The sequence below is a fragment of the Neoarius graeffei genome, chromosome 6, assembly GCF_027579695.1.
Source record: "Neoarius graeffei isolate fNeoGra1 chromosome 6, fNeoGra1.pri, whole genome shotgun sequence".
Classification (NCBI taxonomy): domain Eukaryota; kingdom Metazoa; phylum Chordata; class Actinopteri; order Siluriformes; family Ariidae; genus Neoarius; species Neoarius graeffei.
This window is the reverse complement of record NC_083574.1, coordinates 53,983,867-54,011,732: the sequence shown is the minus strand read 5'-3', so window position 1 is coordinate 54,011,732 and position 27,866 is coordinate 53,983,867. Positions and strand designations below refer to the sequence as shown.

Here is a 27,866-nt window from a genome sequence, read left to right as displayed (position 1 = left end):
ATATAATCTGAAAGCTCCATGTTGTATAAAACAGCATAAGTTGTGTGTGCTGATGACCATGTCATGTGTTAACAGGCCCAGAGGAAAGCTGATGCTCTGCATCAATCCCTGTCTGCCATGGCGGAGAAGGTGAAAGCTCAGACTGCTCCCAATAAAGACATCCAGAAAGAAATAGCAGACCTGACTGAGGTGAGCGTCACAGTTAACGTGTCTTTACACATTCTCCCCACAAGATTTAATGTAGCGTGTTCTCTTTAACATATTTATGTTCCAGACCTTAGGAACTTCAGTTATCTCCCAGTGGCAAAAAGACAAGATGAGAGAGACTCTGAAGGGCTTGAAGAAGATCATGGATGACCTGGACCGTAGCAGCAAAGCTGACGTGCAGAAGAGGGTGAGAGAAACGTGCACACAAGCATAATGATGGTTTCTTACTCTTCCTTTCTAATCCCAGTGGTGGCTCAGCGTCTTCCAGTCCTTAACTATTTATACAGGCCAGTGTGTAGGCTGCGGAGACGAGGCAGAGTTGGCGTTAGATGGTGCATTGTGTTGGATCTTTAAATTGCTTCAATCTTGTAAGGTGCTTTTACATCTGCAGTATTTAGTCTGAGTTGGACTGTGGTGCATCTTCCCCTCTGCAGTTTGTTAGGCAGGTGCGAACAGAATAACTGCACACAGGCGTGGACCAAAGCAAACTTTTAACATGATTTGATTGCAGTGAGAGAGATTTAACCCTGAATCGACCCAAGTGCACGAAGTGAAGCAAACATGGCATTTAACCTCCTAGGGCTTAGCGGTCACATGCGTGGACAGCACTTTATGGAAATTCGGAACAAGAATCCACATATGTGGACATACTTTTTCTCTAAAAGTACATCTTATCAAAAGATGATGCTTAGTTTTTATTCTAATCAGGTTCTAATAAGCCCAAATAGCAAAGAGAAATAAAAAATGCATGTAAAAAACAGCTTGGGCCTTAGGAGGTTTAAAAAAAAAAAAAGGGGGTGGGGCACCATGGGACCGTTTCTTAACCCTTTTTTTTTTTTTAAATGCCACTGACTGGCTGCTAATGTTGTGCTCTCATTCACAGTTAAGAGATCAGGGATATAGTGGAAGCAAATTTAGAGCCACACACAAAATCTGAGAACACATTTCACACCTATTAGTTCATTTGCTGACACCAAATCAGGGTACAACACTTTATTTGACTCCGTTTCATGCTGCGCATAACTGAACCAAAAAAAAGACTGAAAAATGTACTTCTAACTTCATTCCTTCACTGGTCACAAATGCATGCAAAAAAAAAAGTACACAACACTTTTCCAAGTGAACAGAGCGAACCCCAAAATCAACCGAACATGAAACCTTGTATGTAACTAATGTAAACATTTCGTTTATCCCAACCAGTATTAATTCTTTCTTCCCCTTTGGTCTGGATAAATGGAGCACACTACATTTCTGCAGCAGTACCACTCCATCCTTTGTCTCAGTTTGTGCCTCATGAGAATTTAGTAGCCTGCATGTATAAATAAATAAAAAGTGGGGTTTTATTTATTTATTTATTTATTTATATTTAAAAAAAACAAAACATGCACTTTATTTATTTATACATGCAGGCTACTAAATTCTCATGAGGCACAAACTGAGACAAAGGATGGAGTGGTACTGCTGCAGAAATGTAGTGTGCGCCATTTATCCAGACCAAAGGGGAAGAAAGAATTAATACTGGTTGGGATAAACGAAATGTTTACATTAGTCACATACAAGGTTTCATGTTCGGTTGATTTTGGGGTTCTCTCTGTTCACTTGGAAAAGTGTTGTGTAGAGTTTTTTTTTTTTCTTCATGCATTTGTGACCAGTGAAGGAATGAAGTTAGAAGTACACTTTTCAGTCTTTTTTTTTTTTGGGGGGGGGGTCAGTTATGCATAGCTTGAAACAGTCAAAGTATTGTACCCTGATTTGGTGTCAGCAAATGAACTAATAGGTGTGAAATGTGTTTTTAGATTTTGTGTGTGGCTCTAAATTTGCTTCCACTATATCCCTGATCTCTTAACTGTGGATTGAGAGCACAACGTTAGTGGCCAGTCTGTGGCATTTAAACAAAAAAAGATAAAGAAATGGTCCCATGATTTTATTTATTTCTAAGGCCATTTCCATCAGAAGCTTTCTTGTCTGTTCCTGATTGAGTGTAAAGGAAGTAGAAATTTAAGCTCTTCAGTTCTTTGGAAGAACCTGTGGAGTTCAGCAACCACATGTTAAGTAGCAGCTTTGAGTTCACAATCTGCCTTGTAATCAAATCTAGGCTTGGCTGAGGGTGTGAATATGGCTGATCGTGATCTTCTCCAACAGCAAATCATCACTGGTGGAATACACTGGAGTTGCTTTGCATTGATAATTGACATTGGAATATTCAAATCCTAGCACCACCTGTCTACAACTGTTGGAGCCTTAAGTAAAACTGTTAACCTTCTTTCCTCCATCTGCAGCATGGCTGAGCCTGCACTCTAACCCCAGTTGGGATATGCAACAAAAATACTTGTGCTGCCTGCATTGGCATATACAATATATATCTGACAATAAAGACATGCATGATTTCTTTGTTTTGGCCTTTCCTTAGGTTCTTGAGAAGACAAAAGAGATCATTGACAGCAACCCCAACCAGTCTCTTCTGGTGATGGAGATGGAGAGTGGAGCTAGTGCAAAGGTACCATCTCGCTTATATGCTTAAAATTACACATGTGCAAGACATTGAATATAGCACATGACCAACTAACTGAATAAACTACAGTAGCAAGCATCTACCACAGAATATAATGTTTTTTACGGTATTCTGAAAAGAACTTGAGTGGTAAGTGTTAGCTATGTTCTCTCTGGATATATAGGCTCTGAATGAGTCATTGAAGTTGCTGAAGACTCAGTCCCCTCAGACTGCTGCCATGCTTTTTGCTGTGGACAATGAAGCTGGCAAAATTATCTGCCTCTGCCAAGTGCCTCAGGTAAATTTTATTTTACACACACATACACACGTGCACGCACGCGCGCAAACGGTTATCGTATTCTGATAGCTACAAGTGGTCATGTAATTGGAATACTATGCATGTTGTACCATGTCTGCAAATTTTCCAAAAACCGTAACTGGAGAAAGAGGAAAACATCATCTCTGGTTTTGGAATTAAAATACTGACAGCTTGAAGGACAGGACAATATTGTGTGAGACTGCATATGTAAAACTTCCAAATAAGCATTTATTTTCAATATAATGAAACCAGGATATTTTTTAATAATGTATATTTTTTTAATTGGTAGAAATGAAAATTAGATAACTTACAATTTTCTCAATTTGTCACTACTTATCCCATTTAAGTTATGCTATCAGAAGGGATGTAGTTGAAGTATATTTCATAATTTTAAAAATGTCACAATATTAAAAAAAAATTTCAATGAGAAATTTGAAAAAGAACTGCGATCAAAATTAGAGAACAGTTTAGGATACTTCAGTTATTGCTGCTAATCTGGCACATAATGCTAATTTCCTTAATTGTCTAACAAACCCTATTTATCTGGCAACACTCGTAATCATTTTGCAAGATGGCGAGCCACTGCAAACTGATAGAAGCCCTGCGACAGCAGGTTGTTCAGATGAAGGCTGAAGGGCATGACTCTTTTCATTGCAAGTGAAATTGGTCATTCTAAATGCATGATTTCAAGAATATTTAAGCTTTACAGTGACACTAATTCCCCCCAAAATGCTGGGCGTCCACGTAAAACAAATGCACGAGAGAATGGGATGATGCAGTAACCTTGATTGGGGAATCAATTCAACACAGCAGCTGGAATTGTTCACCAATTCAGTGCTGAATGGCACAAGGTTCTGTTTCAGCTTAGTATTTCACTGTTTGAGAAAATGCAGACTGAAAGCCTCTCCAACAGGAATAAAAGGCTAGACTAGCCTTTTGAGCAGCATGTTGTGTGGACGAAGGAGAACCGGACCAAAGCTCACTCTAACAATGAGAGCTAGTTTAATTTAGTTGGGTCATTTATAGGGGTGTTCACACGGCAACTTTTACTCCGGTGTAGCACCGGGGCTGCCTCGGTAGAGCGTTCACACGGTACAACGTTATACCGGTGTAGCCCCTGAAAGCTGCTTAAACCGGTGCAAATCTAACCCTGCTCGGGAGGTGGTTTAAGAAATTTACTCCGGAGTAAATGCTAGTTTGCGGGGCAGCACCGATATAAAATGGGATGTCTGAACGCTACAGGGGTAGACTCGCTACGCGTGAGGAGAGTTGATTGCATACGGGCATTGCATAATCTGCATCCTGGTATTTTGCGCTTCCAAAATGGCGAGTATCAACACCAACAGAACTGCGTGTCGTCCAGTGTTGCCAGATTGGGCAGTTTTAAGTGCATTTTGGCAGATTTGAACATATTTTGGGCTGGAAAACGTCAGCAATATCTGGCAACACTGGTGTCTTCATCCACGTTGTTTTCCCGGAGCTTGGTGATGCCATGACAACCGGGAAAAGGAAGTACATTTTCACGCATGCGCATATTTAATTTCCGCATTATTACTATCGCTAATGATAGTAATAATGATAGGAAATGATAGTAATAAAAGGAAATGATATCAAAACTTTATTACTATCAAAGGGAATGATAGTAATAAAGTTTTTGCTACTATTGCACGGTCGCAGAAACTGCCGTGTGACCGCAAGTGGGGCTGCACCGGTGCTAACACGCTTCTCTCTAGTAAGCAGGGTTGTGACGTGTGAACGCTGCGCAGAATTTACACCGGTGTAAGATATATCGCAACAAAATACATCGGTGCAGCATCGATGCAAATATGTGCCGTGTGAACACCCTATATTATGGAGATTGGCATCAAACTTGTGTGGGGGGGGATGAACCCAGTGTGTCTGTGAGCAAGTCAGTTGAGTTTGGAGGAGGAAGCATCATGGTTTGGGCAGCAGGATTCGGGCCTCAGAGCTGCATGGAATCTAACGTTTATCAGAACCTCCATCAGCAACATGCTTTGAACTCCCAATCAGCCTGCAATTTTTATGCAAGACTAGGCTCTTTGTCACACTGAAAACTAGGTAAAGTGCTTCCTTGAAGCTGAGAACCTTGAAATAATGAAATGGCCAGCCCAGAGTCCTGATCTGTACCTCATTGAGAATCTCTGGAAGATCATTGGTGACAAGGTTATAGCTAAGAAATTCACTATAGTTACCAAAGTCTGGAAGAAGAGTGGAACACGTTCAAACCAGAGCATTGTGAGGAAATTGTCATCATGCAGGTGCAGATGTGCAGGTCATTCAAAGCAAGGGCCTCTACACTTCCTACTAACCTTTTTGAAAGTTGTAACTTTCAAAGTTTCATTTGTAAACTTCTTTTTCTGCTACAATGGTTACTGTTCACCAAATTTGATCGCTGTATTTTCTACAATATAAAGGATTTTGTTGAATTGCCTTAATTTGAAAAACATGCTCATGGAACGGTAGTATATAGCAATGATCACCAGTATTTGAAGAAAAAAAATTTAAGTATTTATGAATCATTCTCTAATTTTGATCTCTACTGTATTTATTCCACTTCTTTTCTGTGCAGGAAGTTGCAAATCAGGGCTTGAAGGCAAATGAGTGGGTTCAGGAAGTGTGCCCTCTGCTGGATGGAAAAGGTGGCGGGAAAGACATGTCTGCTCAGGCCACAGGCAGAAACACGCAGTGCATCCAAGAGGCCCTGAAGCTGGCCAACAAGTTCGCCCAACTCAAATTGGGACAAAACTAGAATTCTGGGGGTTCAGGGAGAAGGCCTAAAACCTCCTCTAATCCGACTAGAGTAACGCAGTGCTGCCTGCTAAGTCACAGAACCATCTCAATTTGTATCTCTAAAGCTATGGCACCCTCCTCCTTTGTGCAAGGAATGTACTGAAAGCAAGATGGCACTTTAAAAATGATTACACCGTCCAGTCAGCGCTCCCTTAGGCTTTAGAAGCAGAAAAGGGGTGTTCCTAAGCTTTCTGATTGGCTGATAATGCATTGATAGGCTATACCTGCTTGTGTCAAACAGTGACCCTTGCACTTGAACCACTGCAACTAAAAAAAAATATATATACAAGTACATGTGTGTAAAACCATTGTCTCTAATATTGAACAATATTTTAACTTTCTTTGTGGGAGGTGTTCTGATTCTAACTGGTAATGCACTATGACCTGTATTTCACATGCTTGACCCAGCTTTTCATTGATTTTTATAAAGTTGGGATGCATACTGAATTTAAATAATTGAGGCTGACTTGTTTTATATCCTGTGGAATGACCTTTTACATGTAATTGCAAACGGTCTTACTGTTAACCTGTTGTAGATGAAAGTTTTGCATACTGGAATAAAAGGGATCCGTGTAGTCGGTTACTGTTTCATTTCATCATTCATAATGGCACAAGAAAACCCTTCATGAATTTCCCTGCTTTACATCAAGCCTACTGTTACTGTACTACAGAATCACACAGATAGACCAACTGTTTATTAAATGCATTTTATTTGTTACGATAGCATAAGAGATAGAAACAGTCCATAATTACGCATACACATGGAGGAAAGGGAGAGCACTGACCCGATGACTGACTGTCACTACACCATTAACAAGTTGGCATTCTATTAAGAAGCACAATAAAATACCAGGAGGATAAGTACAGTGTGTGTTGTCAGTGGTTTGTTTGAAAGGCTTCAGGTCAAACACGTCAATGATTGAGTCAGGTCAGTATAAACGTTAGGACAGTGAGGCTTTCGCTCCCAAAATCACAATGATCCGTAATACAAAACCTCAGGCTTTCAAACTAGCTGCGTCTAACACTGTAACCCCAACAGTGAAAAGATGGGAAACTCCTCACTGAAGGAGCCAGGCACAGATATACAGGTCATGAACATGAAAATGAGAGCGGTGTTTCAAAACACGAACAGTACCACAGATGAGGGTTAACACTCCAAATAAGTCAAAGTGAATAATGTTTGTTGAATTGAAAGTGCACTATAATTGAGAGGGATGATTTGTTTCTGTCAGACCACCAGAAATGTAAATGTCATCTTTATGGATTGCTGGGAATAATAAAGACCACAAACTGTACTATACAAAGTCCTCATAATCTCTCAAGCGTTGGGTTTTTAGTGTTTGTTCTGGATTTGGATGAGCTTTTGTTCTTTGAGGCCTGATTTATTTTCATTTAAAAATAGTTTTTTTTTTTTTAAGATTTGCTTATGGGACTCTGGTGATGACCTGCACGTTGTTTTTAAAGGAATATTTCGACCTGGGGGAGGAGAGTAAACATCTGCGTATTCATAAAATCAGTTGCGATCCCTGCATTAGCACTGCTGCCTCAACTTTGAGATGTTCTAACCATACTTACGTTAATGCATTGTATCGTCTCGGAAAAGTCAGCTACGATGATGGTTTCCTTCTCAGATGGTGTGTGTTTGAGGAATTATTGGGGGTTAGGAGCAGATGGGAAGAAAACAAAGATGGATTGTGGATGTGAAAGTTCAGCCTGGTCCTGAAGGCACAGTGCTCAGAAGTGGACAGAGTCGAGAGAAGGGAGTGGAGGAGGCTTGTTGGAAGTGTTATCACAAAGCCAATGCCTCAAAAAATGTGATTGTGCATTAAAAAAAAAAAAGCACAGGTGTTTGTGATGAGCAGGTGGGCTAAAATGCACAGTAAGATTTGCTCAGTCTGTGACTACATTTTTTTTTTCCGCACTGCAAGGAGAACGTCTCCACAGCAAGGACAAGGCACACAAGCATCTGTTTAGGTCTACGTTTTAAAAAATGGGTTTAGTGTACCTGAATATGAAACCATGGACTAAGCCAAAGCAGGAAGTATGGAGCACCCTGAAACTATTTTCCACAGAGAACTGCTCTACGCACAACAAATGGTGAAAAGTAAAAAAAGACTGACTGAAAAAAAAAGACTTAATTCAATTGACATAACTATTTGCACTAACATTTTTCCTATGTTATAAACATCTAATTGCACTGAAAGATGGTTTAATCCTAAATAACAGTATGACATAAAGGCTGAGTTTAACCTCGAGTCATGTGGCACACACTCATGATGTCAGTCTCCAAACCATCTAGCAATAACGTCAATGTCATAGAAAATACATTTTTGTTCCTGGTGCACAAATAACACTTCATTATCTTTGTCATTATACATATCGGCTCTACCTCTGCAGACAAGACAAAAACAAGTAACACTGCTTAAAATGTGCTTTACAAATATACGTCTAAACACTGATTGGTACATTGGAGTAAATAAGTGGTTTCTGTTTAACAAACAATCTGAAGGCGCTGAGCGTTTCACTTTACAATCAGCTGTTTGTGGTAATTACTCATTAAAATAATTAAACACGTGATGACAGTGATTAACATCTGTTCAAATGGCTGTGAGAGCACAGTGATGTAGAGTCAACATGATAAAATTGAACCATAAAAGATATAATCCAACATAAAAATGCTCCATTTTTCTTTAAGAGCATGTAAACTGGCACTTGCAGTGATCATGCAGGGTGGCATGATTTAACGCACAGTCTGGATCTGCTCAAGCCAGTTATTATCTCGTAAACCATAGTCACTGAATTTATATTATGTTGATCATTGGCTGAGCACACGCAAGAGGCGGGAATTAGTGGGCTGATTGACAGCCATCAAGGTCAGTTAGATACTTTCTTTTGTGATGTTTGTGCAGTACTATAAAAACACCTGTACTGGAAAGAAGAACATCAATATCAAATGTTCCTCATTCATTCAGTTCCTCTTCCAGGTTGAGGTAGGTGGAAATAACCACCAACAAAAGGGGTTCACCTGTCAGGATAGTTTCTGCTCCGACACCACGAGCAGACACAGTATATGAGCATAAAGGAAAGAGAGCAGGAGCAGGGCTTGGATGGTTGGGTGATCAGTGGCTCCTTCCCTTCATACCTACTATATAGATTGTCACTTCCCAGGAAAGACGGTGATCTTGCCAGCTTTGGCCAGGCGCTCTATGATCTGGGCTTCGTAATCTGCGTCATGGACACCTGTTTTACGGAACTCTCCAGAGTAGCGGTTCTGCTCCCAGTAGTGGTGCCAGTTCCCCCGGCTGTCTGCCCCAAACCCGAATACATTCACCTGGACCAAAACAGAAAACAGGTCAAGTCAAACAGACTTCAAATGTTTTGTTCCAGCAATAAGAGCATAAGAGCATGTATTTGATGAATAAAGCTGAGCTAACCCCTATTTAAAGATATAAGGTATAAGGTTTTATTTTTGGTATTCACCTCAGGTTACTAGTTATTAATAAATGTCTTAAGGCAGGGGATTTTGTGGAACCAGGTGCAACAGCATCACCAGTGCTGAAAAATGCCCAGAATGGTATGGAGATGTGACTCTGGGACTGATTTCTTTTTAGCCAAGACTGTAGATTCATGCAGCATATCAGTGACAGTCGTGTCAGGTGAATCTACAGAATGAAATGTTCTCAGATTTAATCTCCATTTGGGCCGATATTTTTCAGCCTGCTTCACAGACACATCCATTAATGGAAAAAGGCATACGTGAAATCCTGTTAGGACCTTCTAGGCCTTCAGAGAAGGCCCAAACATATCAACATTTCAAATGTTATACTTAATTTCTTTCATTTTCTAAATTTCTTTCATAATTTCATTATAATTATTCTCTTCTAATTTGGCCTCATTTTCTATCAAATTTGCTTCAGAAATGAAAGGGTTACTGTCCTGAAACCATTAAAATAGAGTTATCCAATGAGATTTTTCTGTTTGTTGTCTCTAGGCTGAGAAGAGTTTAGAGCGGCTCACTCATTGGTTAGGACTTCATTGCTGGGACAGAAGGCCATGGCATAGATGTTTATGTAGGAAGTGACAGATGAATTAATCAATCAGATTTTGAGTTATAGTGGGCGGGACCAAAAATGTATCGCCCTCGGCTTTCTCGAAGGCCAATGCGAGTTTAACCGTGAGTCGGTGCCTTTAGCGTGGCAGTGAAGTGACCTTCCAGCCAGTGTAGCATTCATCAGTAGTGTTAGCGAATGCTAATAAAGCAGTCAAGCCAGTGCTATCGACAGAAAGTAGCGCAGGCTAACGACCGAGAAACTAAGATTTCTATCTCCAGACTCTTCTTCCACACACACTTGCCACATTATTTTTCACTCATACTTAAGTATTCATTTCCTACGGAAGCCGAGAGAGGCCCTTCATATAATTATTTTTTTTATTCACCTTGTTATCCCGAGATAACGACATAATTAATTCAGGATCTCGAGAAAACAACACAACTAATTCGAGATCTCAAGAAAACAAAACCGTTATTTCGAGATCTCGAGAAAACAAAACAATTATTCTGTGATCTCGAGAAAACAAAACAATTATTTCATGATTTCGAGTAAACAGCTGAGAAATGATTCATTCAGGTGCGCCAAGAGACTTGTGATATGCTGACTTTGGGGCTATTTCTCATTCTGTATAGACGCAACTTTGGTCATTAGAATGTCTGGAATAATCGATCACCTAATAAGGCAATATTTTGATCAGGGGTTGACACAGGGAGAGATTGCATTAAGTCTTTTAATAAGGGATAATTTCAAAATTAGTCCGCGGCACCTCCGCAGAAGACTGGCCCGGCTTCGTCTCTACCGACGGAGATACAGTGATCCAGCTGAGATCATGAAATAATTGTTTTGTTTTCTCGAGATCTCGAAATAACGGTTTTGTTTTCTCGAGATCTCGAATTAGTTGTGTTGTTTTCTCGAGATCCTGAATTAATTATGTCATTATCTCGGGATAACAAGGTAAATAAAAAAAGATTATATGAAGGGCCTCTCGCGGCTTCCGTAATTTCCCTATGTAATTTACTTAGTTACTTTTAAAATCAGCATCGACAGCTACACAATGGAGCGACCTGGCAACCTGCTGCTAATCCCTTGCTAAATCCTTTGCCCTGTTGCTTTTTTGCTGTGTGTAGTCGTGTAATGTGTAATCCAAAGAGACACACGAGAGAGAGAGACGAGTGAGAGAGAGAGAGAGAGAGAGAGGGATAAGCAAGCAAGAGAGAGAGAGAGAGACAGACACACACGAGAGAAAAAGTGACGAGCAAGACACATGAGAAAAAGACGAACGACATACATGGACGTGAACTTTTGGCTGAGCTGAAGTCCCAGCTCTAATAGTAACAGTTCACGACTGCTTGAAATACGGCTGTGAGTCTAATGAATTCAACTGAAGTGGATTATTTAATCAATCATCTTTTTCCCAAAAATGCCTTTGGTGGAGGAACTAAAAGTAGGTAGACTAAGCATGTTATTCAATGAAAACACAGATGAGACAAAATGACAAATTACAGACGCACAAATTTCGTATTTTTTCTACAACTTTTACAAATGTACAACTTTTCTGTTTTCCATGCTTGGCATTTAGAGGAAACAAAACAGTACTCAGTAGTCCATTACAGACTTGAAATAGTACAAAAAAGAAATCATGAAGGCAGCTTACTCTGTGTGTGTGTGTAACAGTTTACTCAATTTCATTTTATTAGGACATCAGTCAAACCTCATGAGATGATGCATTACTCAATACTAAGTTTCTTTTTTAACTACTGACAGCTTAGATTTTAGCTCTAATAAGCCAACCAAGCACCACAGAAAATGAGTATGATTTATTTCCACCTCAAAGCCTTTGGTGCCAAAATCTTTGCATGTATATTAAGTTTTTTTTTACCTCATCACACACATGCAGGGCAAAGAAGAGGACCAGCATGCCTGTGGAGGGGTAGCGGCCGTGGTGCCGTGTCCAGCGGTCATGGATGTACTTAAAAAATGCTGGATTGAAGATCTGAACCTGTGCGACAAGGAAAGAAAATTTCATAACCAGACATTTGCAGTGGATGCAGGTTTGGAATGGAAGTGACCTGCTTAAAAGCACAAAACCTTGCAATCTCTCCAGGTCACTAACAAGAAGAACTAGAATATACAGTTGAGGCCAAAAGATTATATACATGGACATGAATGTCTTGGCAATACTGGGCTTTCAATGATTTCTTTGAACTGTTCCTTTTCCGGGGAAGAATGATTATACAACATACATTTTTAATTAAAAAAAGAATTTGGTGCACAAGTTTTAATTTATTTATATTGAAAACAATATTATGCATACAAAATATATCAAAGTATCTCATCTCATCTCGTTATCTGTAGCCGCTTTATCCTGTTCTACAGGGTTGTAGGCGAGCTGGAGCCTATCCCATCTGACTACGGGCGAAAGGCAGGGTACACCCTGGACAAGTCGCCAGGTCATCACAGGGCTGACACATAGACACAGACAACCATTCACACTCACATTCACACCTACGGTCAATTTAGAGTCACCAGTTAACCTAACCTGCATGTCTTTGGACTGTGGGGGAAACCGGAGCACCCGGAGGAAACCCATGCAGACATGGGGAGAACATGCAAACTCCACACAGAAAGGCCCTCGCCGGCCACGGGGCTCGAACCCGGACATTCTTGCTGTGAGGCGACAGCGCTAACCACTACACCACTATGCCACCCATATCAAAGTATAGTAATCAAATATACCATGCACTGAGAAAATTCATAATTCCCAGTGCCTCTCAGCGGATGGTATATTTGATTTATATCCTGCATCAAAAAATTCCAAACTAAAAGTGTTAACTACAAAGAATGAGAAATAAATCTGACAAAAAAATCTAATTGCTAGGCATGATCATAATACATAGATCTACACACAGAGAAATGCTCGCAGAGCCACGGCTGTGACTCGAGTCGGCCGTATAGCTTGAAATTGTGACGTCAGTTCACGGTATATCCAGGATATACCATGATTGACTCACACCATATTCTTTTTTTTTTTTGGATGTCACGAGATACATTGCTTAATCAATGGTGGAACTATTTTATGTCATGTGAGCCATCTTTGGCCAATCCCTGCATGGGAATTTTTTGATGATGGATAGAACATCAAATAAATTATGACATTCATGTCCATGTATGGCAACTTCTGCCCGCAACTGTGGTCTATGAACAGTATATGGCTGCGGATATAAAGCACACAGCTCAATCCTACAGCCAGAGCAGGTCCCATTCTGTTCTAGCACTTTGTCTAGCTGCTTGATAATGAGTGCATTCGCCTCTTTCCCAGATCCCAGCATGCAATGTGTGCTGGGAATTTCCGGTGGCTTGGCTCACGTTGCTGATAATTGTACAAAAACAAATATTGGGCTATAAAATCATTTTCAGTGTTCAAATACTGGATGCAAGCTGAAATGTGATGTTATTAGATTGCCCTTATTTGTCTAGTTACTGGTTCCATGGTATTTTTCGTCAGCACAGAAGCTTTTAATCGGTCATCCTTATATTACACTGGTCTACAGCCAAAATGCTTCCGAAATAAATATAGTCAAACTTTAATAATTCTGGGTCACTGAGAATGAAAATGAAACTTAAAATTGTTCATTAGCTCTAGTTTTCAAGATTGGCTCTATGAATAAATCTATGATTAGGTTTGGATACTTTTTTGTGTTTTCTTACTTTTTTGGCAAAACAATGAATGATGCAACCTGAAGCCGGTATTGCATCATACATGATATCATGTTATTCCTAGAAGTCACCAATGATGCAATCATAAGTTAACTTACATCACTCTGCTGAACAAATTGCCCTATAATCAGCTAAAAAAAAAAATACAGTGCTATGCACTTGAGATTAAGTCTTTGATTTATCTGTTTAGACAAAGTGAGAAGGGATGCCTCATAATTATATGAACAATGCAGATAACTTCTGCTATGTTTGTGGTAAAGTGACTTTTACATCACAAAAGTGCAGTATAACTGCTGTAATCAAGAAAGCCTAACACATTTATATTTTGGTTACAAAATTGTAGATCAGGACAAGAGTTGGGCCCCACACACATGCTGTAACACCTGTGCAAAAATTCTTCGCCAGTGGTGGAACAGGAAAAGGAAATCCATGCCTTCTACAGGGCCAATGACATGGAGAGAACCAACTGATCATATCAACAATTTGCCCCAGTTGGGAAAGGTTTGTTAAAGAAGAAAAAGTGAACTGTAGAGTATCCAAACATTCCATGAGCTATACGTCCAGTACGCCAGAAAAGCATGCCTGTTCTTAATGCACCATAATCATTCTCACTTGAGTCAGATGAAGAAGAAGAAGAAGAAGAAGAATGTGAAACTTCTGGTCCTGAACCATCAATGTCACATGATCCAGATTTTCTCCCATCTTCCTCCTCTGAACCACACCTGACAACACAATGTGAATTGAATGACCTTGTCAGGGGTTTGGAATTACCCAAGAGTAAGGCAGAGCTTCTGGGCTTCAGATTACAACATTGGGATCTCCTGGTAGGCGATGTTAGTGTTTTCATGTTCTGTGACTGTCAAAAGGATCTTGTCCGATTCTCCTCATGGAAGGTGATCCATGGAAACTTGACAAGAGATGCTCCGTTTCATGAATACAAGAGACAAGCTGCCAAAAAGCACCGAGTATGGACTAAACCTATTCAGTACTTATACATAACTTTTTTTTTTGCCACTTGGTCCATCTATTCATTATCTGTAGCCGCTTATCCTGTCCTACAAGGTCGCAGGCAAGCTGGAGCCTATCTCAGCTGACTACGGGCGAAAGGCAGGGTACACCCTGGACAAGTCGCCAGGTCATCGCAGGGCTGACACATAGGCACAGACAAACATTCACACTCGCAGTCAATTTAGAGCCACCAATTAACCTAACCTGGATGCCTTTGGGGGAAACCGGAGCACACCCACGTAGACACGGGGAGAACATGCAAACTCCACACAGAAAGGCCCTCGCCGGCTGCTGGGCTCGAACCCAGAACCTTCTTGCTGTGAGGTGACAGTGCTAACCACTACACCACTGTGCTGCCCCTTTTGGTTCATAATACATTTTATTTATATAAACTTTTTGCTGATTTTCTAGTGTTACATAAAGAGAACAGGTGAAATATCATGTAAACCAACCATAAACACATGAAGAGACCTGGGTTTATAATTTATACTTAAAATGTTACTATCTACACAATGTACATGAGTATAAAATGTGAAATCTTAAATATCTTGGAAGCCATAACCAGTCAGCTGTCTTAATTGTCATATTTGAATTCAGCACACCAAATTTCATAACAAATAGCCGATTTCATCGCTGAAGCAGACAACTTCTGAAAAATTGTTGACCAGTGAAATTGCGTTGTCTTTGGCGCTGACTGACCGCACTGCCACTACATTCTGCAGACTCCACTGACTGACAGTACAGCTTTCACCCCGTCTGTTCAGTCAGCGTCAGTGATGAAATTTCTTTGAACATTTCTATGTCAGACCAGCAGACTGATGCACATCTGATGTCAGTCGGGTGACAGGTTTAATAGGATCCGAGAATAAATGTCTGAATTCCGGTCTGCTTTACACCCATACAAATGGATGCGATCTCTTCAATTCATGAAGTGAATCATCAGTAATTACTTTCCAAATCCTTTATTCACCACCATGGACCACTGGGATCAATGTAGAATATTTCTGGTTGCACCAGAAAGCAGAAGAGGTAAAAGGCATTAAAATTAGAGTCAAATGTACAAGCAGCTAGCGGCTAAGATGACTGTTGCTCAGCCTCAAGCATGCCATGTCAAAGTCAAACCTAATCAAGTCACAGTCCCTCTCATGCCAGGATCTGGTCTTCCCAGGCATTCTCCTGTCTCAGTCCTAACCAGCTCTTTGAGGCGTATGGGTGCAACACCGAAGTCAATTTCGGTAGCCCTCGGCTTCTCGCCTATACAGCTAGGGTTACAGTGTGTGTGTGTGTGTGTGTGTGTGTGTGTGGGGGGGGGGGGGGGGGGGGGGGGGGGGGGCTAGTCCTCTGGTAAACATGAGAGTAAAGTCAAACCTAGGCTAAGCATTAAATGTTTAATGTACAATCTAGATCATAGGATTTATTTCTCACTGGACGTCTGCTAGTACAGTTAGACTTTAATAGTGAGCACCACAGAATGCAGTGGCAGTGCAGTCAGTCAGAGCCAAAGAGAATGCGATAATATAAGAATGACTGATTAAAAGCTTCTGTGCTGACGAAAAATACCATGGAACCAGTAAATAGACAAATAAAGGCAATCTATCTATTATCCATAACCGCTTATCTTGTGCCAGGTCACGGGCAAGCTGGAGCCTATCCCAGCTGACTACGGGCGAAAGGCGGGGTACACCCTGGACAAGTCGCCAGATCATCACAGGGCTGACATACAGAGATAAACAACTATTCACACTCACACCTACGGTCAATTTAGAGCCACCAATTAGCCTAACCTGCATGTCTTTGGACTGTGGGGGAAACCGGAGCACCCGGAGGAAACCCATGCAGACACAACGAGAACACGCAAACTCCACACAGAAAGGCCCCCGTCGGCCACTGGGCTCGAATCCAGAACCTTCTTGCTGTGAGGCGACAGTGCTAACCATTACACCACCGTGCTGCACATCACATTTCAGCTACATCGATATTTGAACATCGAAAATGATTTTATAGTCCAATATTTGTTTTTGTACCATTATCAGCAACACGAGCCAAGCCACTGGAAGTTCCCAGCACACAATGCATGCTGGGATTTGGGAAAGGGGTGAATGAGCATGGCTTTAACCTTTAACAGGTTCAGTTCAATGTGTTCTTTGTAAAGATGGGAGTCTCTAGTTACATCATGATTCCATTGTGTGATTACGATGGCTTTTTTGTGCAAGTTGAATCTCATTTTTTAAATTTATATATCATATATTCAGATTCGGGCGGCACGGTGGTGTAGTGGTTAGCGCTGTCGCCTCACAGCAAGAAGGTCCGGGTTCGAGCCCCGTGGCCGGCGAGGACCTTTCTGTGCGGAGTTTGGATGTTCTCCCCGTGTCTGCGTGGGTTTCCTCCGGGTGCTCCGGTTTCCCCCACAGTCCAAAGACATGCAGGTTAGGTTAACTGGTGACTCTAAATTGAGCGTAGGTGTGAATGTGAGTGTGAATGGTTGTCTATGTGTCAGCCCTGTGATGACCTGGCGACTTGTCCAGGGTGTACCCCGCCTTTCGCCCATAGTCAGCTGGGATAGGCTCCAGCTTGCCTGCGACCCTGTAGAACAGGATAAAGTGGCTAGAGATAATGAGATGAGATGAAAATAATCTACTTTAAATGACTTGAACTCTCAGGTTCCTTCGGCTACTGCAGACATAATTTTCTCACACTCATAACTTTTCCTAATAGTTTCAATGTGCTTCATGAGGTTTTTCACAAAGTCTACTAAGTTTATTAAAATATATTTGGCCAAAGGACCCTATTGCTTGATGTAGGAAAGAACTTTTTCTTCTAATTTTAAAAATAAAAATTTAATTTGAAAATTGATTTCATGTGATTTTTAATGACAGCGAGATGATTATTTTTCATGAGAAATGTTTGGTACTGTCTTCAAATGCCTGATTATAAGTCTGATTATAATATTTTGTGCATTAATACTAAATATTTCATGTGTGCATCACCATGCATCAAAGAATTGAATATTTTTCTCAATGGCCAGTCATAAATAGGATATAAAATATATACTTACCATCCACTTTATTATTTATTTGTATCTTTCATGCAATTTCATGAATGTACATCGGCGCATTCATGAAATTGTATGAAAGATACAGATGCAGACACAGGTCAAGAGCTTCAGTTAATTTTCACATCAAACATCAGAATGAGGAGAAAGCCTGATCTCAGTGACTTTGATGGCTATTAGTACCAGATGGTCTGGATTGTGTGTTAAATAAAATAAGACATGTTTCGGCGTAGTGCCTTCTTCAGTGTGCATGCTGAAGAAGGCAGTAAACCGAAAGGCATTTGTGCACAGATGTTTGAAAAAATAAAAATCAAATCATGCAAAGTGCAGCCTTTCCTTGTTTTATTTAGTTATATTTTTGGTCCAGCATTCTAATAGTTAAAAAAGGACTGGGAGTGAAGCCTGCTCTTTCTTCTTGGATTGAGTGTTTCAGAAACTACTGTTCTGTGGATGGAAATGCTTTGTTGATGACAGAGTTCTGAGGAGAACTGGTTTAAGCTGACAGGAGCTCAAATAACCAGTCTTTACAACAGTTGTGAGCAGAAAAGCATCTCAAAATGCACAACAGCAGTAGATCACATTAGGTTTCACTTCTGTTAGCCAAGGATAGGAATCTGAGACTACAAGGGACATGTGTACACTAAAACTGGATAGTTAAAGATTAGAAATATATTCAGTATCCTGCCTGGTTTGGGTGAGCCTTGACCTGTATCTGCATGATTTTATGCATTGTGCTGCTATTACATGATGTTCCTAATACGTGGCCGGTGAGTGGATATGGAATATACTACATCTTGTACGCCATGGTATTTTACATATTACAGCTGTTTCCAAAAAAATTGGTACGCTGTGTAAAATGTAAATAAAAACAGAATGTTGTGATTTGCAAATCATAGAAACCCTATATTTCATTGGAAATAGTACAAGGACAACATATGAAATTGTTGAAACTGAGAAATTTTATTGTTTTTTGAAAAATACATGCTCATTTTAAATTTAGTGCCAGCAACATGGTTCAAAAAAGTTGAGACAGGGGCAACAAAAGACTGGAAAAGTTATGTAATGCTAAAAAGAAAAAGAAAAACCTTGTGGAATGTCTCACAACTAATTTGGTTAAATGGCAACAGGTCAGTAACATGATTAGGTATAAAAAGAGCATCTCAGAGAGGCTGAATCTCTCCGAAGTAAAGATGGCGAGGGGGTTCACCACTCTGTGAAAGCCTGTGTGGGCAAACAGCGCAACAATTTAAGAATAACGTTCCTCAATGAAAAACTGCAAGGAATTTGAGGTTCACATCAGCGTATCAGACGCGTATCAGACGCTCGCTGGCCGTGCTGTTAAAATTGTGCATGCAGACGCTCATCTGAGTTTCCAAATCTATCATTGCTTAGCTCTTGAATATTTTCTATCATGAATACTATCATTAAAAAGCTTATAATTTCTGCTTTCCAAAGAAATTTATCTCGTTAAGATCTGTTCAGTACTTTGGGAGTAACAGCAGGTTGAAGTTGATACAACAGAGTTCACTCTCTGCTCGTGGGACGTTGGGAAACTGCTGGTAATTTTTGAGTCACAGGAAAGCAGTCAGGCTCTCGCTCTTCTGATCGGTTTCCGACTGGATTACTCGTGAATATCAATCAAATAACTTTTATAGGGATGTTCTGTAGCTCTCACTGTCTCTGATGAAGTAGTCAGCATAATTTTCCGTTAGCTAGTTTTGATGTTATGATTCACGGGAGACTTTGAAGTGAGTTTTCATAGCTTTACCTACTTATTTTTTTCAAATCAAACTGATTCATGTAAATAAATAACCATTTTAGAATATAACTGTAGTTGTTTTGATGAAAAATATTGAGATCTTTGTGGTCGGAATGAAAGTTTTAAAAACCAGAAGTCAGAAACACGAGTGTCAAGTTCAATTCAATTAATTGGAATTGTGTATTGGATGTGGCTCACACAGTTTTTTTGAGGTTAGCCTTGAAAGCTGTGAACATTAATTAAAAATAATCATTTATATTCTTTCATATAAACACTAGTAGGCCCTACTTAGAAATACAAAGACCTACAGAGCACAAAGAGGGTATTAGAAATATACTTTTATTACTTTTTTATTTTGATAGAGAATGGTAGATGTGAATGACATTCAGTGCATATTTATGCATATTTTATAATTAACACTGATTTCGCCTTCTTTGTGATATATAAATGAGAGCTAAAATCAGCTTTATATTACACAAATAAAGCCATTTGGTGAAACTTTGAAGAAGAGAGTGTACCAATTTAACATTTTTACCTAATAGCATAATTAATATTAATTAAATACTAATTTGCATAATTGGTTTTTACTAATTTTTCAAACTTTGTATTCAGTATACAACCATCTATGTGCCTGCCAATTCCCATGTAAATATCTTGAAAAATAAAAGTTATTAAGAAAAAACATTTGATCTCATTTGTCAATGAGGCCCATTTTGGACCATGTTAGCCTAACACATAATATTACATCAGTTTTCTAAAAATTAAGCCATTTTTTAAATCTTTGATTCGTAATATCTCAAGAACGGATAAACATATTTTAATTTTCTAAAAAGTATGTTTAGCATTCAATTCTGAATTCAATGAGAGCAGTTTCAAGCAATTTGGACTGAATTTGAATTTTCACCTGATATGCCTATCTATGGTACATAATATCATTAAAAGATTCAGAGAATCTGGAGAAATCTCTGTATGCAGGAGACAAGGCTGAAAACTGACATTGGCTGCCTGTGATCTTCAGGCCCTCAGGCGACACTGCATTAAAAGCAGATGCATGTCTATAGTGGAAATCACTGTATGGGCTCAGGAACACTTCAGAAAACTATAATTTATGAAAACAGTCTGTCAATGCATCCACAAATGCAAGTTAAATTTCTACCATGCAAAGAAGAAACCATATATAAACACTATCCAGAAATACCGCTACCTTCTCTGGGCCAAAGTTAATTTATGATGGACTAAGGTGAAGTGGAAAACTGTCTGGTCATCTGATGAATCGGAATTTGAAATTCTTTTTGGAAATCATGTACACCATGTTCTCTGGATTAAAGAGGAGAGGGACCATCCGGCTTGTTATCAGTGCACAGTTCAAAAGCCAGCATCTGTGATGGTACAGTATGAGGGCGCATTAGTGCACATGGTATGGGCTGCCTGCACATGTGGGAAGGCATGATTAATGCTGAATGATATACATGTTTCAGAGCAACATGCTGCCATCCAGACAACATCTTTTTAGGGAAAGCCTTGGTTATTTCAGCAACACAATGCCAAACCACATTCTGCACATATTACAACTGTATGTTAACTCTGTAGTAAAAGAGCTTGGGTGCTAAACTGGCCTGCCTGCAGTCCAGACCTGTCTCCCATTGAAAACATTTGGCCCATTATGAAACACAAATATATGATAGATGAGACTCCGAACTGTTCAGCAACTGAAACTGTATATCAGGCAAAAACAGGACAACATTTCACTTTCAAAACGAAAGCAATTGATCTCCTCAGTTCTCAAACGTTTATAGAGCGTTGTTAAAAGTAGGGGTGATGCAACACAGTGGTAAACATGCCCCTGTCCCAGCTTTTTTTAAATGTGTTACTGGCATCAAATTCAAACTGAGAACAGGGCCCATATTTTTCAGTGAACAATTAAATTTCTCATTTTCAACATTTGATATATTGTCTTTGTATTATTTTCAATTAAATATAGGGTTTCCATGATTTATAAATCATCACATTCTGTTTTTGTTTATATTTTACACAGCATCCCTTTTTGTAAAAGGAATTGTACATGTATAAACTCACAGATTCATATAGTCTAATGAATGATTGCTCTGGGTATAAACAGATGCTCTTTCAGATTTTTTGCAGTGCTGAGACCCAGATGCAGCATTACAAAATGTCTAATGAAATGCATTGAGATTAAATTACCTTGTCTTTGTCCACACGCAGAAACTGCTTTACAGGAGCATAGGTACTAAGGGGAAAAGAAGTGAGGGGGAAAAACAAATATGACATTGAAAAAAAGCAATGATGTGATCTACTGCAGACAGTAATCATGTGCTCTAACCTGAAATGTATAAAAGTGTATGTGTGTCCATGTGTGTATAAATGGAAGTGTGAGACCTCTGACTCCTATGAATATTTTATAGTTGCTTAGTATCTGCATTATGCTACTGAAATATTTATAGCCTAGCCAATTTTATGCAAGTGACAGAAAAAGAACCTGAGAGTAGGATAGTGACCCTTTATGAGAATAAACCAAAGCTGGGGAAGTGTGTGTGTGTGTGTGTGTGTGTGTGTGTGTGTGTGTGTGTGTGTGTGTGTGTGTGTGTGTGGTGTGTGTGTGTTTATGAACATCTCACAAGCGGATTTGGCCAGTAGAGAGGGCGCTGGTGATCCACAGCAGGTCCAGAGTCTTGAAGGGCACCAGAACGAAGCTGACGTTGGCAGCCAGGTTCTTGGCACTTTCTGGGTACATGAAATGGTGGGTGGTGTGGCTGCCTACGTCCTCTTCATAGCCCACAGTGGGTGCCAGGTTTATTCTGCCAAACGTCCATACAAACACGGAACTGATACAGTGCTTACTCAGGCACACACCCGTAAAACCAGACATTTTTACTGGCACAAAATTCTATTCCTCAGCCATATTACATTTCTGTCATACAGGGCTATTTTCAAATGAACAAATAGACCTGATCTGAGCTATGATTCTCAGGTTGGCATGAACTTGAGGGAACATGTGACAAAAATAACACACATGCAGACCAAACGGAAAGTATCTTGATCACAGGCATGATGCCATACACCTATAAAAGCACTTGGCTGATCAGACATAACCTGAACTCTGATGTATTCCAGGAAAGGACTGTAAGTGTCGCAGAGCTTATACTGGAAGCTTTCACAATACAAGGAGACCACCATAAAATCAACCTTCATGCTGAGGCTGAAAAACAGCCCCGCAAATAACCTACTTGCTGATGATTTTTGAAATAGAAATGAACAATGAAACAGAAAGACTGAACAGAGATCTAGTGCCAAGACAAAGAGGCAAACAAAGAGAAATGCAGAAACAGATGAATAAAAATAAAAGGCAGAGGGGGAAAGAAGACGTGACAAAAAAAGAAAGCAGCTGACAGCTAAAATTGTGAAAAGATTCACTTCATCCTCTGTCTCTGTGCATCTCTTTAGCTTGTCTATTATCTCTCAAATCCAAGTTCTATGTCTTCTTTCATATCATTCGCTCTCCTTTTGCCTGAATTGTAAGCCACCTCGCCTACACCATCTATTTTTCCCTATCTCTGATTGAAAGTGCACGTGTTTGCTCTGTTTGTTGGAATCTCAATATTTCCATTTCTTCATGAGTGCCAAGTATGAAGGGATTCAGAAATGAATTGAGCTTTGTGTGCACCGCTTTAGACTTTGATCGACTTGGGATTTGATGTTCTGAAAATAATCTATATGCTTTCCTTCTTTATCCCAGAGTCAGAGCCTTTCCAGGAAGCCGAGGTCTTGCTTTCATCAACCAGAGCGCCTTCTTAAGCTGATATAAGAAATATTATGCAACATGTTCTTTATTTAAGGCTCAATGCAAGCGCCTAGCAGATTAAAAAGCTTAAAATTGTCAAAACCCATGCAAATCTTGATGAAACCATGAGTAAGAAGCTCAGTGGCATACAAAAAAAGTAAACCACTCTAATCAGCCTGCTTGTTTCATCTGGATGCTTCCAGAACATATGTGCAAGCATTTTGAGTCTGCTTTCTGAAAGGTTTATTTCACAGACAGCTGAAAAAACCAGGTGGTATTCCAGTGCAGAGAAGAGAGCTGCAATGTTTCTGCAAGTCTTTCTGTTCCAACTTGGACCAGAGGGTGGCACACCAATGCTCAGCCTTACAGCATTTGTATTTAAGGCCATGCCCAGTGTAAATAAAAACTGCCCTAAGATACCACCTGCCTGATAATATCACTCGTCATACGCTTGGCAAGCACACAGCTACCAATGCTCAACACTCAAATTCTGAGATTTCCATATACCCCCAACAGTTTTTTAAAATTAATTTCCTTTTTGCTGCAGCTCTATCATCATTAAAATCTTCCCTGCTGTACTTGGGAAAGTAAATATCTTATTCCCTGCATATTATACTGAGCTATTGTTAATAAATTACAGGTATACCTTGTATACAAGAACCATGTTTAAGCTATGAAACCATTCGTACCAGATCAAGCCTTTGAGTAGGCTTTACTGACCTTTTGAATAGTTCTTATCATCTCATCTCATCATCTCTAGCCGCTTTATCCTGTTCTACAGGGTCGCAGGCAAGCTGGAGCCTATCCCAGCTGACTACGGGCGAAAGGCAGGGTACACCCTGGACAAGTCACCAGGTCATCACAGGGTCGACACATAGACACAGACAACCATTCACACTCACATTCACACCTACGGTCAATTTAGAGTCACCAGTTAACCTAACCTGCATGTCTTTGGACTGTGGGGGAAACCAGAGTACCCGGAGGAAACCCATGTGGACAGCATGCAAACTCCGCACAGAAAGGCCTTCGCCAGCCACGGGGCTCGAACCCAGACCTTCTTGCTGTGAGGCGACAGCGCTAACCACTACACCACCGTGCTGCCCGTTCTTATCATCTATTAAAATGAATTTTGTCCTGCAGCAACAGTGGTTATAATTAATCCTATGCAACAATGTACCATTACTGAAGTTTATGCACCAAGCCTTTTCTCAGCCAGTTATCAAAATTATAACTTTTAACGATATATTCTAACAAAAAAAAGAGAGAAAAGTCAATACCAGACATTTGAACAGACGTTTTTACAAAGAGTTTCTGAACTAATAGCACAGAATAGTTCCGCTGTATACATTTAAAATGTTTTTAACGTGTACTATTAGTGCATTAAGCATATACGCTATCGAGTACTAAAAGTATACGAAAATTTACAACTTTTCCTACTTGCTCCTATTACACTATCCAGGCATACACTAGTTCTATGTGTTTTCGATGAAAGTTTACTTCAATTCAGTTCATCTCATCTCATTATCTCTAGCCGCTTTATCCTTCTACAGGGTCGCAGGCAAGCTGGAGCCTATCCCAGCTGACTACGGGCGAAAGGCGGGGTACACCCTGGACAAGTCGCCAGGTCATCACAGGGCTGACGCATAGACACAGACAACCATTCACACTCACATTCACACCTACGGTCAATTTAGAGTCACCAGTTAACCTAACCAGCATGTCTTTGGACTGTGGGGGAAACCGGAGCACCCGGAGGAAACCCACGCGGACACGGGGAGAACATGCAAACTCCACACAGAAAGGCCCTCTCCAGCCACAGGGCTCGAACCCAGGACCTTCTTGCTGTGAGGCGACAGTGCTAACCACTACACCACCGTGCCGCCCTCAATTCAGTTCAATTCACTTTTATTTGTATAGTGCTTTTAACAATAAACTTTGTCACAAAACAGGTTTACAAAGCAGCTTTTAAATCTGGATATAGATGTCGATTACTCATGAGCAAGCCAGTGATAGTGGCAAAAAAAAAAAATCTCCCTGAGATGAAATTAGGAAGAAACCTTAAGAGGAACCAGACTCAAAAGGGAACATATCCTCTCCTGGGTGATGCCAGGAAGGACCATTATAAATCACTACAGTGCACAGCTGTAAAAGAAGAAAGGCTAAAAGTACTGTGTTCAGAATTGAGTGGTTTCTTCGCTTCATACTGGATTTACACTTTAAATGTATCAAATGGGCGGCACGGTGGTGTAGTGGTTTGCGCTGTCGCCTCACAGCAAGAAGGTCCTGGGTTCGAGCCCCGGGGCCGGCGAGGGCCTTTCTGTGTGGAGTTTGCATGTTCTCCCCGTGTCCGCGTGGGTTTCCTCCGGGTGCTCCGGTTTCCCCCACAGTCCAAAGACATGCAGGTTAGGTTAACTGGTGACTCTAAATTGACCGTAGGTGTGAATGTGAGTGTGAATGGTTGTCTGTGTCTATGTGTCAGCCCTGTGATGACCTGGCGACTTGTCCAGGGTGTACCCCGCCTTTCGCCCGTAGTCAGCTGGGATAGGCTCCAGCTTGCCTGCGACCCTGTAGAAGGATAAAGCGGCTAGAGATAATGAGATGAGATGAGATGTATCAAATCTCACCACATACATACAATAGTTGTATACCACACAACTATTAATCTTGGAGCATGGGAGCTTCTCCTCTGAGACACAACAAATTGCCACATCTAATGCTGCACATTTCTAATGCTGCCAGTGTAACTTCATAGGAGGCCTGAACACTCTGATTGGCAAAGACAGGAAGGCCATCCATCTCATTGTCACGATTCGAACACACATTTTTTTTGAAGATCAGAAGCACATACAATAGTCAGATTCATTAGATAAATACAGCACTGCAAGAAATAAAAAAAAGCAGTGCACAGTAAAATCAAGAGGCTTTGAAATTTCTTCTCCAATACAATTTAAAAAGCTTGTTAAAAAGTGCTCTGGGCACATTGTATCATACTGGGTTTAATCTTGCACACATAAAGCTTAATAGTAACAGTAAAATCAATATAGAATGAGCAAATACTATCAAATATTAAATTTTTTTTTATAGCAAAAGCCCGATTTGAAGGGGATGAAGACTCCCATTGGAGTCTAAATTCCAGAATGTGTAGGTGCTCCACTGTGATTTTATTTCTGTCTGGATCAGCCATGTCAGTGTTTTTCTCCCTCCTCCCCTGAGATAATTACAGACCGAATTACCTAGCATTCTTCAACCAACTCTGTGGTGGTTTGATAATTTTAGATCCAGATAGACCCCTCTGTGATTTTGCAGGCAGAGACTGCATCTTGCATTTCGTTTGCTTCAATGCTTTTGGTTGCCTGGTGCACATACCCATACTTTCTGAAGCATGAATAAAGAAGCATGTGATTCAGCAGGCTCATTAAAGGGGCTATTACAATTACAGCTATAGATATAAAGACACCTTATATTATATACACTTAAATACTTATACATACACACACAATATATATATATATATATATATATATATATTATCCATTCATCCATTATCTGTAGCCGCTTATCCTGTTCTACAGGGTCGCAGGCAAGCTGGAGCCTATCCCAGCTGACTATAATTCGGGCGAGAGGTAATGGTAATTCGGGCGAATCTGACAAGTCGCCAGGTTATCGCAGGGCTGACACAGAGACAAACAACCATTCACACCTACGGTCAATTTAGAGCCACTAATTAGCCTAACCTGCATGTCTTTGGACTGTGGGGGAAACTGGAGCACCCGGAGGAAACCCACGCAGACACAGGGAGAACATGCAAACTCCATACAGAAAGGCCCTCGTTGGCCGCTGGGCTCGAACCCAGAACCTTCTTGCTGTGAGGTGACAGTGCTAACCACTACACGACCGTGCCACCCATACATATACAGGTCCTTCTCAAAAAATTAGCATATTGTGATAAAGTTCATTATTTTCCATAATGTAATGATAAAAATTAAACTTTCATATATTTTAGATTCATTGCACACCAACTGAAATATTTCAGGTCTTTTATTGTTTTAATACTGATTATTTTGGCATACAGCTCATGAAAACCCAAAATTCCTATCTCAAAAAATTAGCATATCATGAAAAGGTACTCTAAACGAGCTATTAACCTAATCATCTGAATCAACGACTTAACTCTAAACACCTGCAAAAGATTCCTGAGGCTCTTAAAAACTCCCAGTCTGGTTCATTACTCAAAACCGCAATCATGGGTAAGACTGCCGACCTGACTGCTGTCCAGAAGGTCATCATTGACACCCTCAAGCAAGAGGGTAAGACACAGAAAGAAATCTCTGAGCGAATAGACTGTTCCCAGAGTGCTGTATCAAGGCACCTCAGTGGGACGTCTGTGGGAAGGAAAAAGTGTGGCAGAAAACACTGCACAACCAGAAGAGGTGACCGGACCCTGAGGAAGATTGTGGAGAATGGCCGATTCCAGACCTTGGGGGACCTGTGGAAGCAGTGGACTGAGTCTGGAGTAGAAACATCCAGAGCCACCGTGCACAGGCGTGTGCAGGAAATGGGCTACAGAGAAGCAGCACTGGACTGTTGCTCAGTGGTCCAAAGTACTTTTTTCGGATGAAAGCAAATTTTGCATGTCATTCGGAAATCA

The 27,866-nt window shown here is 40.4% G+C and overlaps 2 protein-coding genes across 2 annotated transcripts in view; one reads left to right on the top strand and one right to left on the bottom strand.

The window, feature by feature from the left end:
- The window catches only part of LOC132887987 (alanine--tRNA ligase, cytoplasmic-like), a 48,636-nt gene extending 42,228 nt beyond the window's left edge, over nucleotides 1-6,408 (top strand). Inside the window, exons 17-21 of the mRNA XM_060923854.1 lie at nucleotides 76-189; nucleotides 275-394; nucleotides 2,618-2,704; nucleotides 2,883-2,996; nucleotides 5,608-6,408. Coding sequence (XP_060779837.1) covers nucleotides 76-189; nucleotides 275-394; nucleotides 2,618-2,704; nucleotides 2,883-2,996; nucleotides 5,608-5,787 — 615 coding nt within the window. The 3' untranslated portion in view covers nucleotides 5,788-6,408. The remainder of the gene's footprint in view (nucleotides 1-75; nucleotides 190-274; nucleotides 395-2,617; nucleotides 2,705-2,882; nucleotides 2,997-5,607) is intronic.
- Nucleotides 6,409-6,519: 111 nt separating this feature from the next.
- The window catches only part of st3gal2 (ST3 beta-galactoside alpha-2,3-sialyltransferase 2), an 82,782-nt gene continuing 61,435 nt past the window's right edge, over nucleotides 6,520-27,866 (bottom strand). The window contains exons 4-7 of the mRNA XM_060923855.1: nucleotides 22,053-22,232; nucleotides 21,619-21,664; nucleotides 11,760-11,879; nucleotides 6,520-9,159 (exon numbers count right to left, since the gene is read on the bottom strand). Of these exons, the coding sequence (XP_060779838.1) occupies nucleotides 8,986-9,159; nucleotides 11,760-11,879; nucleotides 21,619-21,664; nucleotides 22,053-22,232 (520 nt within the window). The 3' untranslated portion in view covers nucleotides 6,520-8,985. The remainder of the gene's footprint in view (nucleotides 9,160-11,759; nucleotides 11,880-21,618; nucleotides 21,665-22,052; nucleotides 22,233-27,866) is intronic.